Below are 17,886 nucleotides of genomic sequence, written 5' to 3'. Positions count from 1 at the left end.
CATTGAAAGAAGGGATATTTCAGCAACGAAGGCCATACAAGCAGTCGTCAATAGAATGGATCAGTTCAATGGCAAAGATATAACCAAGTACTTACGCGAGTATGTGAAGGAGATGGAGCTGCATCGCGTGTCAGAAGGTGAGATGATTCAAAGCTTTGAGCTAGTTGTTGCTCCAGAAATTAGAGAGCATGTTAGGGTAATTAAAGATGGGCATGGGAGAAATTGGGAAGAACTCAAAGTAGCTTTAAAGGAGGAATATTTCATGGAGGACTCTGAGAGAGTGACCAAAAGGACATTCTTAGAATGGGTAGTCAAGCCAAAGCAAGGACTATCAATAACAGAGCTACTTAGGGAATTTGAGCGGCGCTATGCACAACTTACCAGGACAGAAAGGGCCACACTAGATGCAAAGCAGACAGATCTTTTCTTACAAGCTGCAGGTAAAGAGTTTCAAGAAAATTTGGAGCTTCTTCTTGAAGATAAAGATGCTGAGCAAGGACTAAAGACCAATTGGAATGAGGTTGAAGGTGCTGTTTCACTGCTTGCCAAACAACAAAGAAGAAGGGACAAGATGGTAGTAAACACTACAAGTCCTTCCACCTCAACTTCTGACAAAATAGTAAAGCCTACTTTTATCGCTCCTAAGTTTGATGAGTCCATGCTAGATGAGCTTGTGAAGGGAATGCGTGACTTGAAGGTGAAGTTTGCAAAGCTTGAAGAAAAAGGCCAACCATCAGGGCCACTTCCTAGGCAAAGACAACAGCACAAAGAAGGGTTTGTTAATAGATGTATTTGGTGTGATAGTACAGACCATGTAAGAAGGGATTGTGATGATTTTAGTGATGCTTTGTCAAAAGATGTTGTCTTTTTTAAGGATGGTAAAATTCACTTAAGAGAGACAGGTCTACCTTTGAGAACTAACTTTGGGAAGGGGGGAATGCAAACCTTAGTTGAAGATATGGCAACTAACCGTGCTAGCTCTTCAGTTGAGGCAGCTACTTATGGAGTAAAAATTGAGCATTTTTCTGATGAAGAGGTGATTGACCATCATGGTCAAATTTGGCCAAATGTCATGCAATTAGCTAAAAAGGGAAAGCTTACAAAAGAGATTCTACATGAAGCAGGTGATTGCATACGTCTAGAAACAGGATGGAATGATCCAGTGGACTCATTGTCAGTGCATGCCTACATTACAAAATGCCAACAAAATGAGGCAATTGTAGAAGAGAAGCGCAGACGTGAGAATGTTGATGAAGGACCATCAGAAAGAGCTTCTAGAAGTGGGGGAAGAAGCGACTCAATGCCTTCTCAAACACCCTCAACACAAGGAGCATCTCCACCTGAAGTACTCATGGAGGAGTCTACAACAAGAAAGAAGAAAGAGCCAACGAAAGGTAAGACAAAAGGCCCAACTTATAAACTACAATCTGATATTGAGGTTGCTACAGATTTAAAGAAAGTCTTGGAGGAAAGGATCTTGAATAGCAAGATTGAGTTTACTCTGGGAGAAGTTCTTGGCATTGCAAAGCGTGAATTCCATGAGGAGATCATTGACATCATCAAGAGGAAGAGGCAAACCCTTGCTGAATTTTCTCGTCCACAGGTTGAAGGGGAAACCTCAAAGACACAAGGGATGCAACTGCAAAATAAGGAGAATGATGGAGCTGTGGTAGGATGCTACCAATCTAGTGGGAGAGTGAAGCAAGTGCATTTCTCAAATGATGATGAAGAAGTTGAAGATATTCCTAGGAGTTACTATTCACGAAGTCATTGGGCAAGGGCTACTACAGAAACTTTGGTCAAGGTAGGTGATCTTGAAGAGCCATTTGTTGCCTTGATTGACCATGGTTTAGAAATAAACATAATGTCAAAGAGTCTCTACAACAAGTGCAAATGGCCGATGGACACAGATCATGGCAAGATGGTAAAAGTGGCAAACAATTCATCCGGTGAATTGTATGGAGCATGTCCAGGCGTGAAGGTAACAATAGGTGATGTAAAGATTGACCAAAACTTCTTTGTACAGGATACATCTTCATATCATCTCATCCTTGGACAGCCCTACATTGTGGGAGTTCGAATGGAAACAAAGGTAATGGATGATGGTTCAGCATATGCTAGGATACGTAGCAAAGATGGTAAACGAGCTATCCAATTTCTCACAGTTTGTGTGAACCATGAAAGAAATCATGACAACCTCAGAGAACATCCTCTACCAAAGGTGAGCAAAGAGTTTCATGATCATAGAGAAATGATGGGTTTTGGCCAAGTACCATTGTAAAGCGGGATTGCAGTGGTACAGAAAGAAAAAGGGTCTCGCCTGATCCAAAAATAGGTGAAGCGTTTTCAACGAGCTCCTTGGTAACAAAGAATGGATCAGTATGTTTTACAAAACTTGAAGATTTGAAGAGATGTGAGAGGCAATATGTGCATCATGTACAAATAGGCATGAAAAAGAGTGGATTGCTAGAGCCTACTGAAAATGTTTTGGGTTTGTGTGAACAAGTTTCTTTTGTAGATACTATGGGTGAGCTTGATGCTATAATGGGGTCTAATTTGCATCTTGAAAATGAAGTTGTGGAAGTTTGCTCTATGGAAATGTATCGAGTAATAGAAGCCTTTAAAGAAAGCCAAACAGTTGGCCCAGAAGTCCATGTTGAAACTAAATACAAGAGTGTAGCAAAGAAGGTGAAACCAGTAGCTTCACCCTTACCACCCAACAACAGGGAAAAGATTGAGCAGGCTTCTTTACAACCAAGTTTGAGGAATCCGAAAAAGATTGGGCATACCTTCACAAAGGAGTCTTTCCAAGACTTGCAGATTGGTCGCAAGGAGTTTCTAACACAGGAGGAGACAAAGTGCTTCAAAGAAATGCTTTCAAAGCATGGTAAGGCTTTTGCATTTGAGCCACATGAGATAGGATGTGTTGATCCTTCTATTATAGCTCCTATGGTAATTTTCACAATACCTCATGTGCCTTGGAATCTGCGGCCTATTCCGGTTCCAAAGGCTCATTTGCCAAAGTTAGTAGAGCTACTGAATGAGAAAATCAAAATGGGAATCTTGGAGCCTTCTTGTGCTCCATACTCAAACAGGTGGTTCACAGTTCCGAAGAAGAATGGTTCTCTACGCTTTATCCTTGCAAGATATGCAACCAGTGAACAAGGTGACAATTAGAAATGTAGGTACAGGTCCAATTGTGGATGAGTTTGCAGAGGCATTTGCAGGGAGGGCAATCTACTCAATGGGGGATCTCTACTCAGGGTATGATAAATTTCAGCTTGCAATTGAAAGCAGAGACTTGACAACCATGAGGACACCTTTAGGTTTGTTAAGGATGTGTACCTTGCCACAGGGAGCAACCAACTCGGTTGCACATATGATGAATGGGATGAATAAGGTCTTACGTGACTTTATTTCTCAAATCACAATGCCTTTCATTGATGATTTGCCTATCAAAGGATGTGAAGAAAGTGACAAAGATGAAGCTTTGGATCTCAAGGGATGTCGCAGGTTTGTGGTAAATCACATAAATGATTGTGATAAAATTTTGTCTAGGTTGGAAGAAGTGAATCTTACATTGTCAAGGAAAAATTCTATGTTTGGTGTCAATGAAGTGCTTATTGTGGGGCACATATGCGGGCCATATGGTAGGAAACCTTGTCCAACAAAGGTAGATGCCATCCAAAGATGAAAGAAACGTGCACTAGCATCACTGAGGTTAGAAGGTTTCTGGGAGCATGTGTCTTCTATGTTATTTGGATTCCACATTATGCACATGTAGCTGATCCTCTTTATCAGCTGCTTAGAAAGAATCAGAAGTTTAAATGGACAAAAGAACATGTAAAATCCATGAAAAAGCTAAAGGAGTTGCTCCAGTCAGCAACAACTTTGAGAAAGGTAGACTATGAGTGTCAAAGGCCAGTAATTGTGACAGTAAACACCAGTCCTACAGGGATTGGATGGGCAATAGGGCAAGATGACAAAGAAGGACACATGTATGTGGTAAGATTTGGAGCAAAGGTGCTAAGTGCTCGCCAAAGAAACTATCCACAGATAAAGAGAGAGTTATGGGGTATGGTTACAGCCTTGAAAAGTGGGAAAGAGTACCTAATTGGTGCACGTGTGGTTGTAGAAACAGATTGTCTACCACTTCTTGGGATGATTACAAGCTGCTCAACTCCAGACATTGCTATGTTGCGGTGGATTGCCTACATTAAGTCCTTAAATCATGAGTTTAAGCACATTGCAGGTAAAGACAATATAGTGGCAGACATGCTATCAAGGGCAAGGTATGAAGATGAGTCACAAATGATTGACGAGGGAGATGATGTAGGCACAAAGTTCTATTCTATCTCTCATGTCAAAGGTAACAATGTCTGCATGACTAATCTACTTGAATCATTCTTGAAAGAGCTTTATGAAGGTGATTGGCTTCTTATTGGAAGCTACTTGAGTACTCTAACAAAACAGGATGATTGGTCTGAACAAGAATTCAAGAGGATACGCAGGAAAGCATATGGGTACTTTTTGAGGGATGGTTACTTGTGGAAGCATCCTAAACAAAAGGGTGCTACACCACAAAGGGTTATATGTAAAAAAGAGACTCAAGTAAAGCTCATGCAAGAGTTTCATGAGAGTCTATGGGCTGGACACAGGGGTGTATGGGCAACCTTCTCCAAGTTGAAAGAAAAATACTAGTGGAAGGGTATGTATAAAGATGTATCTCAGTTTGTAGAGACATGTGTAACTTGTCAAGTGTATTCAAATGTTCGACATCGTGATGGATTGCACCCTACATATCCACTAGCCATGCACTATAAATGGGTTGTGGATCTAGTCACAATGCCTCTAGGACTCTTGCAGATGAGATACTTGGTTCTTGCACGAGAGGACCTAACTAACCAGGTTGAAGGAAGAGCATTAAGAGCTAAAACCACAGAAGCTGTGTGCAAATTCCTTCTTGATGAGGTGATTTGCCATTATGGTTGTGTGGAAAAAATCACTGCAGATAAAGGTGAACTGGATGCCGAAGAAGCAAGGGAGTTCTTTTCTAGATTAGGAATCACACTTTCTCTTACTACAGCTTACAACCCTGAAGGCAATGGAAAGAGTGAAAGAGGGCATCCTCCTATTATCAAAGCTTTGGCCAAGGCTTGCGAAGGAAGAGTTGGTGAGTGGCCAAAACTGTTACCATATGCTTTATGGGCTGATCGTACAACACATAGCTCAGTAACTAGCTACATGCCTGCGGAGCTAATGTATGGTCAAAAGCCAGTGATGCCGATTGAAGATACAATTCCCACATGGAATGTACTACCTTGGCAAGAGGGGCTTAGCTGGGAAGATCTCCTTGCACTGCGTATAAGGTAGCTAGAGAGAAGAACTGGAGACATTGAAGCTGCAAAAGAACGACTCAAAAATGCAAGGTTGAAAAACAAGAAATACTTTGATAAGAGACATCGACTCGGGAGCAAATCAATTGACAAAGGTGACTCGGTTTTGGTGTATGATAGTAGCCTTGATAACCAGCACACAGTCATGCGTAAGTTTTCAAAAAGATGGTTTGGACCGTATGTTGTAAAGCATGTGCATGAAAATGCTACTTACAGCTTGTCTGAACTAGATGGTACAGAAGTAAAGATTCCCATTGCAGGAAAAAGGATCAAAATGTTTAAGAGAAGAGGAGACAATGATCGAGAAGATCTTGATGAGGAAGAAGAGCAAACCACAGGTAAAGATCAAAGTGAAGATGAAGATTTGGAATCATCCAGTGAAGAAGAAAGCAAGGAAGATGTACAAGAGGGCTGATCTTACAAAGAAATAATGTGGCACATACCGTAGGATGTGCAGGTTTAGAGGGGGTGGATGTCGTACTGTGACACGTATATAGTGGAAACACATGCTACAAGATCTATCTTGTAACTTTTTAGATACATAATTATCTTTCCTATAATGTACATATGAATATTTAAGTATAATAATAAGCCTTCTATATCATCCTATTATTTTTCTCAAGGGTAACCTATCCTTACTTTACCATCAGAAAATACTATGGGGAAAGCTCAATAGCTCCGCCTCTTTAACTTGGGGCAAAAAGCATTGATTCTTTATTTCTACTATCTCATTATAATCTCACACCCTAGCTAGATCCTATATCTAGGGTAAACTCCAATATATATATATTCTATGTATTTTTTATACTTTTCTTATATTTCTTTTTAAATAGCTACTAGGAGAGAATCAAATCCTAGTGGGACACTAGGTGACATGATTTCAAAGATACACTTATTTTAATGCATTATTGCAATCATGATTACAAAAAATTTTCAAGGAGCAATGTCATGCTTTCATATGGCATGAGGTGTCCTTTGGAATTAAATGAAAGTCTAGGCTAAGGGGACCACGGGAAGACTTTTGCTGCCAAAAATGGACCCTATTTTGATGATTTTTTTACACAAGGTTCCAATCTGAATTGGAAAATGATTTTAAAATGAAAATCGTAGCTAATGAGCTGAAGTTTTTGTTCATATTTTTACTTTTTTTTTTGGAGCCACGGTTGAGGAGATATGATCAAAATACTGGACCCCAGTCTGCCCACATCATGCAGGGACAGCTCATTTCCAATTTTTCCAATTCCTATTCACACTGGCTCCTCTCTTCTTGTGTAAACCCTTGGGGGTTCCCGTCACCTATAAAAGGGGACCTCTTCTTCCTTGAAAAGGAACTCAAGCATTCAAGCCATTGATGAGAGGAATTCTTGAGGGAGTGAGTAGTAATGCCTAATTGTACTTAGCCATTAACATAAGCCTAGCCCTACACTTTTTCCTAGAGGAAGACTAGCCATCCTTGCATGCTATCCTTGGAAGATCAACTCTAATCAAAGAAGTGCGTGGACTTGGCGTATCAATCAAAGTTGAATTCTCCCCTCTTCTTCTCTCTCCATCAATAATGGTGCCGAAGGGTTTGTCAAGTAAGATGTGTTCTACATTGATGTTTTCTTGATTTCTTGTTGTTTTCATTTTCATCTCTAATCCAAAAAATATATATATATATATATGTATCTAATCTCATCTCCTTAACCAAACCTATCTCTCTCACTCTTAGTAATTTATCCTCGCTACAAATTTTAGGTTCTCCTTGCTACAGATACATCTCTCCTCGCAGTATCCTTATTGCCTACGGGCAAGAATAGGGCTTGGGAGGGAAACTTCTCATCTCTTCACTTCTCTCATATCTACATTTTTCTCATATCTGCATTTGTCACATACTATCTTAGATGAATAACCCACATGATGATCATTTCTATCGCTTTCACTCTGTACAATCTATTAGAATTAACGTATGGATTAGCCATAAAATACACTTTCAACAACGTATAGTGTTTCTCTTTGGCCCTGAAAGGCTCAATGAAATACTTCTATCACCGGATCCCATCATACTACCTCTCATAGACTATAATTTTTCTTTTGATGTAAGCGTAGTTATCTTGCTATGAACCAAGAGGATTTGTACACATAATTAATCCCAATCACTAGACAAAATATATATATTATGTTAAGCACAAAACTACAATTCCAAAGAACAATTCGTAGCCTATTTGGTCAGCCAAGATTGAATGCCATTAACTCATCTATTAACCCTTTCATATTACCCATGATACGATATGACCATAGCCTTGATGTTTTCATCTTCGTAGTGTTTTGACATTCTCTTTTGTGTTCTTTCTTTGTGTGTGTGAGTGCAAGAGAGAAAGAGTGAGTCTTCTTTGATTGCACTTCTTTCCAAACCCTAGTCTCCATGGCATCTATGGTTTAACTCCTTCATATAGTTTTTGTTGAGTTCTCTCACAAACTCTCACAGCCATAAGTCCAGTGCTTTCCTGGCAAGACCGCAAATTTCTCGACAGTGTTTCCTCCCATTGGGGGTAAAGGGATTGACGACCAAGACGTCATGGGCGAAATCTCGAGGTACACTAAACTTGGCCATCGTAAACATTGAGGCGGTATGGGAACTCCAGCACCCTCTCATGACCAGGTGCACAATTAAACGAAGGCCGTTGAAGTGCTGCCTTTTGAGTTTTTCCTCTTCATACCTGTAGTCGTCAATCATGCCCTGGAGGTGAGTGTAGGAGAAGGTGAGTCACTTTTTCAATTTGAGAAGTTCTTTCACCCATTGAAACTTGAGTTAATAGACTAAAGTTTTCATTTGTAAGATGATTATTTTTGTTAGTTCAAACTTTAAGGAAAAGTCTATCCTTTAGAGCTCTAATCTATAGAGATTTTTTATTTTTATTTTTAGAAATTTTAAAGCTAAGTTTAGAACTTAAGGATGTTGAACTTTTAAAGTAAGGTCTCCGATGAGGACCTATAGTTTTCTTTTTAAAGAAGGTAAAAATCTGAATTAAAGAAAGTGAAAAGGTTACATAAACCCATAAGTAGGGGAGGATCACCACCCGGTGCTAGAATTTTAAGGCATACAACTTTAGAGCTTTTAAAGTGGGATTAAAGCTTAGAAATTTAGAGTTTTAAATTTGTAAAGGGAGCTCTAAAGCTTAAGGATGTAGGATTTTTAAAGTGGGATGGGCATAAGGCTTTAAAGCTAGGGATGTAGAGCTTAGGGGTGCTTTTCTAATTCAATTCTCTATGCTTACTTTATAAAAAAAAAGAAAAAAAAAAGCTTAAAGATGTAGAACTTTTAAAGTAGGATCTAGATTTAAATCAAGGCCTAAAATTGACACCTATTTTTTTTATATCAAAAGCCTAGTGCTTTAAAAAAACTTTATGTCATTTGACATGTTAGAAACTCGAAATTGCCTTTCAATTTTTGTGTTTATACCTTTGAGTTAACGTTATATATGGAAAATTATGATCGCATTACACAAAGCATATGAAAGGGGGCTTGGAAAATTGCATGTCAAAAAGAAATTTTTATTGTTGCCTTGGCAGGCCAGGTGATTTGTTCACTTGTCGATCACTTCTTCCTTACCTACCATACCTTTTGAGCCTTGGACCCTCAGTAAAGGATTTTATCACTTGTTGATCACTTCTTCCTTACCTGCCATACCTTTTGAGCCTTGGACTTAGTAGAGGATTTTATCACTTGTTGATCGCTTCTTCCTTACCTGCCATACCTTTTAAGCCTTGGACCCTTACTAGAAGATTAGTAGAGGATTTTGCACAGGGATGGGGTATTGTCATTCCAAGATTTACTACTAATGACTCCGACACTGTGTGTGTCCAAGTCTATGTTCTAAACTCCAGACACATTTGAGTTTGAGCAGGATGGCCACAGCAGACGCCCTCTCCCCCTTAGGGCGCAGCTGATTGCTGGCAGCCATACCTTTAGACGGACCTCTCTGGTCTCCTCTCCAGTAGGATGGCTGCTCAACCTACGTAGAGTTCCAAGAGGAGATCTTCAAGTTGAGAATGTCCCAAAAAAATGGCAGATTGAGAGGAATACATGTATGGATTATGGCTGGCATTGCCTCATGGGTGCCTGCATAAAATGCTTCATGCATCCCAAGCAGGGGACAAGCAGATGCTCTGATTGCAGCATATGTACGAAGTCAGCAAATTTTTGGCCTCACATTTTTGGATTATACGATGATCACAGGATATGTCCAAAATAATCAACGATTGGTTGTTGAGTTCTTGAAAGGAATGCTATGTATGCAAAGAGTGGTGAACAGCAGAGATCATCAGCATTACTTGACTTTCATTAACGCAGCAGTATTATTCAATAAAATGCATCATCAGAATATAATGAATTGAAGGTATGGACACTATCTGGCACTGCCTTGTGGGTGCTTGCAGAAAATGCTTCATGGATGTCTAGCAATTTCTTTGATATGCCCAAAATGGGCGAGGTTAGGAAGCTACAATGGTTGGAGTATATTTGTTCTCTCACCTTAACACCATGCGCAATTGTCTTGGAGAGCCTCTTCCATGCAATGCCCTCTGCTGATTGCAAGGTCATCAACAGATGCAGCAGGATGGTATTCTTCCACTTACAATGCAGTTTGTTTGCTGTTGGTCATCTAGGTCTGGTTAAAAGGGCCAAGAACCGCCCCATCCAGCATTGTTTGCTGGGTGCTTGGAAGAGATGCTTTGTATGCAATGTGTGGCTGGCTGCAGAAAAGCATAAGAATCATTTGACTGCTTTAGAGCAGCAATATGATCCTCTGGACTGCATTGAGATAACTCATTGATAGAATGGACCCTATTTAGGACTTCCTCATGGGTGCTTGCAAAAAAAAGTAAAGGTTTCTTCCACCACATTGGAAACAAGTTTTGAACTGAACTTCCCTTTTTCATTTGGAGCCGACATCAAAATTGTCTTCATGCAATTCTCTCGGAAAATTCTTTTGAAAAAATCATTTGTGCTGTGTATAATGTTTGCACATCATCATCATCATCACAGAGTGATTTGGAACATCAGAAAGCTGTAGCCCTAGTCTTTTAAATATGTTGAGCAGGGAAGGTTCAGTCTGCATCCAAAACAACAGAACTTGTAGTTGACAACATTGTGTCGATAGTGATGAGTGATAAGTTAAAGCTGGAATAGGACAGTAAGTTAAAATCTTCACTTGGCATTCTTTCTGAGGTCTACTACCTGGTCTGTGTCTTCTATAAGGAGGAAACCTTTGTGAAGGGAAGGTGCACTATTAAGAGACTCCAAACAAAACATATTTAATACTACCACAAGACAGCTACTCTATAATTGCAAAAACTGCTTGCATCATGCTTCAAAGGGGGCATAACAAACCTTACAGTGATGGACACCTTGTTGTAGCTTTGCTCAAGGAGTGCACCAGGTTAAAGGATCTCGAAAAGGGTAGTAATTTACACACTGAGATTGCCAAAACCTGTCTTATAGAAATTGACCCTTTTGTTGGTAATACCCTCATTGATATGTATGCAAAGTGTGGATCCATTGTTAAAGCACAGGAAGTGTTTGACACGATGGAGATTAGAGATGTGGTATCATGGAATGCACTTATTGGAGGTTACGTCAACTATGATTGTGGGGAGTTAGTACTACATTGCTTTGAACGGATGAAACTTGAAGGGGCCTTACCAGATGCTGTTACATGCGTTTGTGTCCTGAAAGCTTGTGCTAGTTTGATTGCCACAAGCAAAGGGAAAGAATCCCATGCTATGGTTCAAGAGAGGGGTTTGTTAAATAATAACATTTATGTTGGCAATGCTTTAATGGATATGTATGCCAAACATGGTCTGGTTTCAGAAGCACAGAAAATTTTTGATGAGCTTCCGGTTTGGGATATAGTCTCTTGGAACACATTGATTGCGGCATATGTGAAACACGATGCTAGCGGTAAAGCATTAACTTGTTTTAGCAAGATAAAGTGCAGTGGAGCGCGTCCAACCGTTGTCACATACTGTTGTGTATTAAGAGCATGTGCAACAAGTCGAGCAATAGACCAAGGTTTTGAGATTTATTCTGAGATTATTCAAGAGCAGGTGCTAGAAACCACTTCAGCTATATGTGACTCACTCATCAATATGTTCATTGAATGTGGACTCTTTGCAGATGCGCATGATGTTTTTTCTAAACTTTCTAGTCGGAATGGCGCTTCCTGGACTACTTTGATTGCAGGATGTGTTGAGTTTGACATTGCAGAGCAAGCACTGGAATTTGCTGAACAGATGCGAGTAGAGGGGTTTCCGGGAAACTCTGCCACCTTTGTTTACAAATTGAAAGCTTGTGGCATAATTGCAATGACAGATGAGGGCACAAAGATACATATTGAGATCACAGAAATTGGGTTACTAGACAAAGACATTGTGGTTGTTGGGAATGCCTTGGTGGACATGTATGCCAAATGTGGTAAGCTAACAGAGGCCTACAAAGCCATGGAAAAACATTCTGTGCAAAATGTCGTTTCTTGGACTACATTGATGGCAGGATATGTAAACTATGAGCTTAATCATGAAGCTCTGAACTGCTTTGAACAAATGCAACATGATGGCATCTGCCCAAACGAGGTCTCTTTTCTATTGAGCCTGAAAGCTTGTGGCTCTGTTGGGGCCACAGAGAAGGGACTTGAAATACATGCTGAGTTGGCACGAAGAAGCTTGTGGAATGAGAAACTTGTGATTGGAAATGCACTTGTGGATATGTATGTCAAGCTTGGATTTCTTGTAAAAGCTATTGAAGTATTTGAAATGCTTCCAGCTCACGATGTTATCTCATGGACAACTGTCATTGCAGGGTTTTCATCACATGGGTGTGGCGAACAAGCATTGGCTGCTTTTGAACAGATGAGCTTTGAAGGGATTCTTCCAAACTATGTTACTTCTGTTTGTGCCCTCCAAGCTTGTGAAATTCTTGGAGCCATATACAAAGGGAGAGAAATACATGCTAAATTATGTAGGCAAGGGTTTACAGGAAAAGAAGTAGCTGTCAGCAATGCACTTATAAATATGTATGCCAAGTTTGGTTTGTTCAGTCAAGCATGGAGTGTCTTGTACAATTCTCTATTACGCGACGTCGTCTCATGGACAGCCTTGATTGCAGGCTATGTCTATCATCAGTGTAGTCAGGAAGCACTTGTATGCTTTGAACTTATGCAGCTTGAGAGGGTCCCTCCAAATCCAGTCACGTTGATATGTGTTCTCAAAGCTTGTGGAAATGTTGGGGCACTGGACAAAGTTGTCAAGATCCATGCGCAGATGTTAAAGCATGGGATGACGGGAAGTGAGTCTGCTGTTGGCAATGTACTGGTGGATATGTATTGCAAGTGTGGCTTTCTTAAAAAAGCTCAGGAACTGTTTGATCATCTTGTGACCAGAGATGTAGTTTCTTGGAATGCTTTGATGTTCGGCTATGCTGACCATAATCATGCCAGCAAAGTGTTAAGTTTTTTCGAGCAAATGCAACTTGTTGGGGTCTCTCCAGATGCTGTCTCATTTGTTTGCATTTTGAAAGCTTGTGGAACCCTTGGGGCCATACAGAAGGGAACTGAAATTCACAACGAGATTTCCAGGAGAGGACTGTTAGAAAGAGATTGTATTATAGGCAATGCACTCGTTGATATGTATGCAAAGTGTGGTCTCCTTGCAAGGGCACAAGAAGTGTTTGGCAGGCTTTTAGTTCGTGACCCTGTCACATGGAGCTCATTGATTACAGCATACTGCCAGCTAGGACTAAACAAATCAGTGTTTGCCACCTTTAACAGCATGGAGAGAGAAGGCGTAAAGCCAGATTTAGTAACATTCATAAGTGTTCTGAAGACATGTAGCCAAACATGTTTGGTGGATAAGGGGCAGGTGTTTTTTGACGCCATCAGCAAAGATTTTGGCCTTGTCCCAACTCTTGAGCATCACACGTGCATGGTGGATCTCTTTGGACAAGCAGGCCACTTGGACAAGGCAGTAGCACTAGTCAAACGGATGCCTTTTGATCTCGATGTTGGAGTGTGGCATACTTTGCTGGATATATGTCAGAATTGGGGCCATGTAGAACTTGGACTCAAAGCCTTTTCAAATGCAGTGCAGCTGGATGACAAGGATGGTGTTGCTTATGTACGCATGAGTAGCATCTATGCAGATGCATGTCTATAGACCAAAAGGTTAACAAGGATGGTGCAAACGGACTAAACGTTTTGGCTAATAAGCTGATGTTCTGAATGTTGTATGCAGAAATCTTGGGGCCATGTGAGGAGGGAGAGTCAAGAGGCACAACCCTTGACAGGTCTAAAAGAACAGGCCATGTGACTTAGTAGGAGCATTTTGTACAGTTGGGGTTCTGCTCGGGAATAGTGGTAATCACCTGCTTACTGTGCAACTACTTAAGTAAACTAACTGATTCGTTATGACCCTCGACTATTAAAGAGGCAATTTTCGACAAGGGCTTTGACTTATTTATTTTGAATTTCTCTATCAAGACTATCTTGCCGTAAATCCACTACTTTGTTTTCTTTTGTGGATGGACCTGAGGGTTGGCACTCTCTTTGGAAGTCACAATGCTATGTTTGGAGCACAAGATAAATATTTTGAAGCCTCAAGGGTGTCAAATTCGATCAGAAGGTATGTGTTATGGAAGTCAATGACTCAGTTGTTGTGGGGAATTTCTCAATGGGCAAGCATTGAGGATGTCTGAGCAGAACTTGGAAGCCGAAGCAATTGAGGCCAAGCCTAAATAATCGGTGGTTGGTTTTTGAACTGATGTGAGGGTTGTGTGCTGAGGGTGAAAGTGGGCCAGCTACATGGCCTTTTGAAGATCCCACACTTGCTGTAGTTGATGGGGAATAAGTACTGCAGAGGAGATGGGAGCTCTCATGGGCCATAGCTATGGTGACCTTGTGTTGCAACCTGTTTATCACATGCCCGTGCAGGCTTATGTGCTGCAGTTCCATGCTGTCACCCCTTCAGAGTTGCTTTGATTACTTTCAAACTGGTGTTGAAGGGGAGTAACCCAATTTTCACAGGAAATGAAGACTAGATGGCTCATTATGAGCTATCGATCATGACTCTGCAGATGGTAGTGAATGAGGCCAAGCTGCATGGGATTCCTTCTGGTAGGAGTAGTTGGACCCTAAGGGAGCTAGAAGTTGGAACCGGTTCCAGCAAGTGTTTTAACAACTAAGTATCAGCTCCTGTGGAAACAAATGTTAAAACTTCAGAGCCTCAGCAAGCCTAACGGTGCTGTTAGGAGGAACTGATTGCAGCAAGTGTTCTTGGATGGGATTCATAAGCAAGTATCTCTTGTGGAAGCAGCTGTTAAGGACAAGAGCCTCAAAAAAGAAAAGGGAGATTTCAAGGTGCTCGAAGGTAAATGTTAAGCGTACTGGCAGACAACTAATGAGAGCTATTGAAATCACTCACTGTTACTTCGAACTCTACAGTGCTTGGCACCCAAAGTTGGTGGTGAAAGTGCGACTTGGAAGAGCTGGAGACCCTATAAGGAAGCTCTGCAGGCTGCTCAAGTCAAAAGCAAGAAATCAAAGAAGTGACGCAAAAGGGTCTAGCTCAATCAGATACTGGAGTCGAATTACAAAGCAACAGGCAGTGACAGTTGTCCAAGACATTAATATGGTGCTTACCTTGCACTGAGCAAATGCAAAATATAAGGCTTGGATTGTTTGACTAGGGTGGTCATGCTCTACAGGAGAGATTCTACAATTATGAGAAGGGGAACATTGTACACCGGAATCCCTTGAGTCCCAACACCACAAGACGAAGATAGTGAGCATGTCTATGATCCTCCTCCTCCACCTCCTCTGCGACAACATAACCTTTAGGTACCAATTCACCTTGAACAAAAGTCTGTTAATTCCATATGCTTATACGAAGATCAAAGAAACAAAGCGGAAGCCAGGATGACAAAGAGAAGGCAAAGAGAGGGCAGTTGATGAGTGACAGTTCAGTACAAGGAGAAGAAGGCAGCAGATCAAACAACATGAATTTGGGCTAGGTTGCATGCAGTCTATCTTCTTGCCTGATTCAGAATTGACAACTGGATCTGCAGGTAATATTGCAATCATTAGTTTTCATTGATACACCGGGTTGACAAGGTTTTGATGTCCTGCTTTGAAACAACACGATTTTGGGGTAGGTCACATCCAGCCTACCGTCTTGCCTGATTCAAAATTGACAACCACATCCGGAGGTGAAATTATAATCATTAGTTTTCATTAATACACTGAATTGACAAAGATTTGAAGCAGGAGAATTGCATGTAAATTGGGAATCTTTTGGAGAGAGCGCAAGGACAAAGGTTTCTATGCTGAAAAAGTGCAAAGACGAACAAAAGAAGCTAGTCATTTCATGTTGATTTAGATAGGTAGAGATAGAAACTTTGCGGGAAGGTGATCGGGCAGAGCGTAGGAGAGCGAGCCAATGAGACCCTAGCCCTTTATCTTGGGCAAAGATATGACCTCTTCATGGACATCTAGGGTCAAAACATAAAATATTTCCTTTGGGCTTTGAATCCAAAATGGAGGCTGTCGGCCAAACTTGTGGGAGCTAGACTTGGTTTGAGGCCTAGGAAGCAAGAGGTGGAGACGTACATCCAATGGAGTTAGGCAACCTGCTAATATGGTGCAACCGGCTAATAGCTTTCCCAAATGCTACTCCCAATGGCTCGCAGCTCCATGTCACTTCTCTATATAGAGACCTCTTTGGCTGATGTGGGAAAGGATGGAGGGCTTGAGACTCAGGCAGGGCTCTAGATTCAATGTCTTGAAAATGATCTTCGGAGGACTGATATGATAGGTTTAATACATTAAATTACGTCGCATTGGCTTGCTCTCCTGCACACGGCCGGTGACCTTCCACTGGAACTTCTTTCTCTATTTGTCTAGCTTCTCTTGTCAGTTTCCACACTTTTTAGCATAGGAACCCTTGTTCTATCTCTCAAGGGCTTCCTGTTTTACAAGCAGTTCTGCGGCCGTCATTGACTAACTAATGATTACGATTCATTTGCTGCTTTGAAACAGGTAAGATGGCAGGCTGCATGCAACCTAACCCTCGGTGTAATTTCAGGCCTCTGTTCCAACTTGGCTGATTTGCAACAGATTTGATAGCTTAATTTCTAGTTGCGAGAAGGCAATTGTTGTAGACCTCTTCCTCGGTACTTGAAACTACATCTCCTTGGATGCCAATTATGCGGAAAGAACACCTGGCTTTTAAAGAGTTTTGGGGCAGACTCAGTCATTGATGAACTTGCCTTTTTTGCGGCTGGTTCAGAACTGACTATCAGCCAGCAAAACACAAGATGATAAAAGCCGGATGCAAACCATCATGGCAAATTCTGATGGGTATGAGACTAGATAGTACAGATGCGCAGGCTACTCGGTCCAAGCTACATCTGATGCCTGCTGAAATCTTTGAAACCTCACTACAACGTATTATTAACTATTCAAAGAGAGTTAGACATAGAGGTCCTAACTGAACCAATAGATTTTTCTAGGCATGCAAGTCTGGTGAATTCTATCCCTAGGTTCTGTAATGTCTTTACAACAAGACACTTCAAGCCCGAAGTTTTTTATTGCTGAGAAGTGGTGTCTTACTTTCCCAGTGGTGTAACCAGTGCTACCTCCTAATCGCCCCCACAGTTCGAGAGCTTCAACACATAATCCAGGAAATTTGGTAACTATTCCACTGGGCGGAACTATTCCATTGGGCGGTGTTTGTCGACAGGTCGTCCACTTGCAGGACCTATACCCCCATTGCCGCCTCCACCACCATATCCATTTATGGATTATGTGGCTCCTTCTCCTCCTCAACTGAATACTTTCAAGGATGATGATCAAGTTCTTTACTTTCTCCCATGTTAAAGATAGAAAGAAACCCCTTCCACTTTTGGTAGCAGTTTGAAATCATCTACTTTGGGCAATTACACCATAGGAATCCAAGATTTCTTGAGTGGTAGCATTCCTCAAGGACAATGCTATGCAATGGTGTTGTCCTCTGTCTACCAAACCTCATGCAAGGCAATGTTTTCTCACAGTTACCTGTTTTTGAAGTACAACTTCTTGCAGAATGGGCTAATTTAGAAATAACCTCGAATGACAGCTTAGAGAAGTATAATTAGAGATTTTGGGATGCGTATCTGTGAGTTTCTTTCTTCAAAAATTTAACATTGGAGGATCAGTGTGAGTGAGAGAGACACTATTGAGTTGCCTTTACCACTAAGGAGTATTGTTGTTTGTAAATACTAGTTGTAGTTGTTTGAACTTGTTTGATATTGATTGAACTTGTTTGGAGCTATTTGAAATTATGTATGAACTTGTTGAACAGTGTTCCAACTTGTTTAGACTTGGTTTTCTTGTACAGCGTGACAAGAGTCCTCGTACTCGCTATGATGGTTGATTAGACCCAGCTTAATGGTTACATCCATCGGGATGATTTTCATTGAGCG

The 17,886-nt window shown here is 41.0% G+C and overlaps 1 protein-coding gene across 2 annotated transcripts; it reads left to right on the top strand.

Annotated features, from left to right (window-relative positions):
- Positions 1-9,056: 9,056 nt before the first annotated feature.
- LOC147420260 (putative pentatricopeptide repeat-containing protein At3g01580) lies at positions 9,057-17,653 on the top strand. Of its 2 annotated transcripts, none has more exons than XM_086503849.1 (2): positions 9,057-15,492; positions 16,463-17,653. In XM_086503849.1, exon 1 carries the CDS (start codon positions 10,743-10,745, stop codon positions 13,584-13,586), a length of 2,844 nt encoding a protein of 947 aa, XP_086359975.1. In that variant the 5' UTR covers positions 9,057-10,742; the 3' UTR covers positions 13,587-15,492; positions 16,463-17,653. The 2 variants fall into 2 exon arrangements, with proteins under 2 accessions (XP_086359975.1, XP_086359974.1); XM_086503848.1 differs by having other exon boundaries at positions 9,057-15,633.
- Positions 17,654-17,886: the final 233 nt, after the last annotated feature.

This window comes from Adiantum capillus-veneris, chromosome 28 (assembly GCF_014529385.1).
Source record: "Adiantum capillus-veneris isolate H3 chromosome 28, ASM1452938v2, whole genome shotgun sequence".
Lineage (NCBI taxonomy): Eukaryota > Viridiplantae > Streptophyta > Polypodiopsida > Polypodiales > Pteridaceae > Adiantum > Adiantum capillus-veneris.
This window is presented reverse-complemented; position numbering and strand designations above follow the sequence as displayed.

Excerpts from the sequence above, each read along its gene's own strand:
- LOC147420260 (XM_086503849.1), top strand. The coding sequence starts at position 10,743 with ATGCTTCAAAGGGGGCATAACAAACCTTACAGTGATGGACACCTTGTT.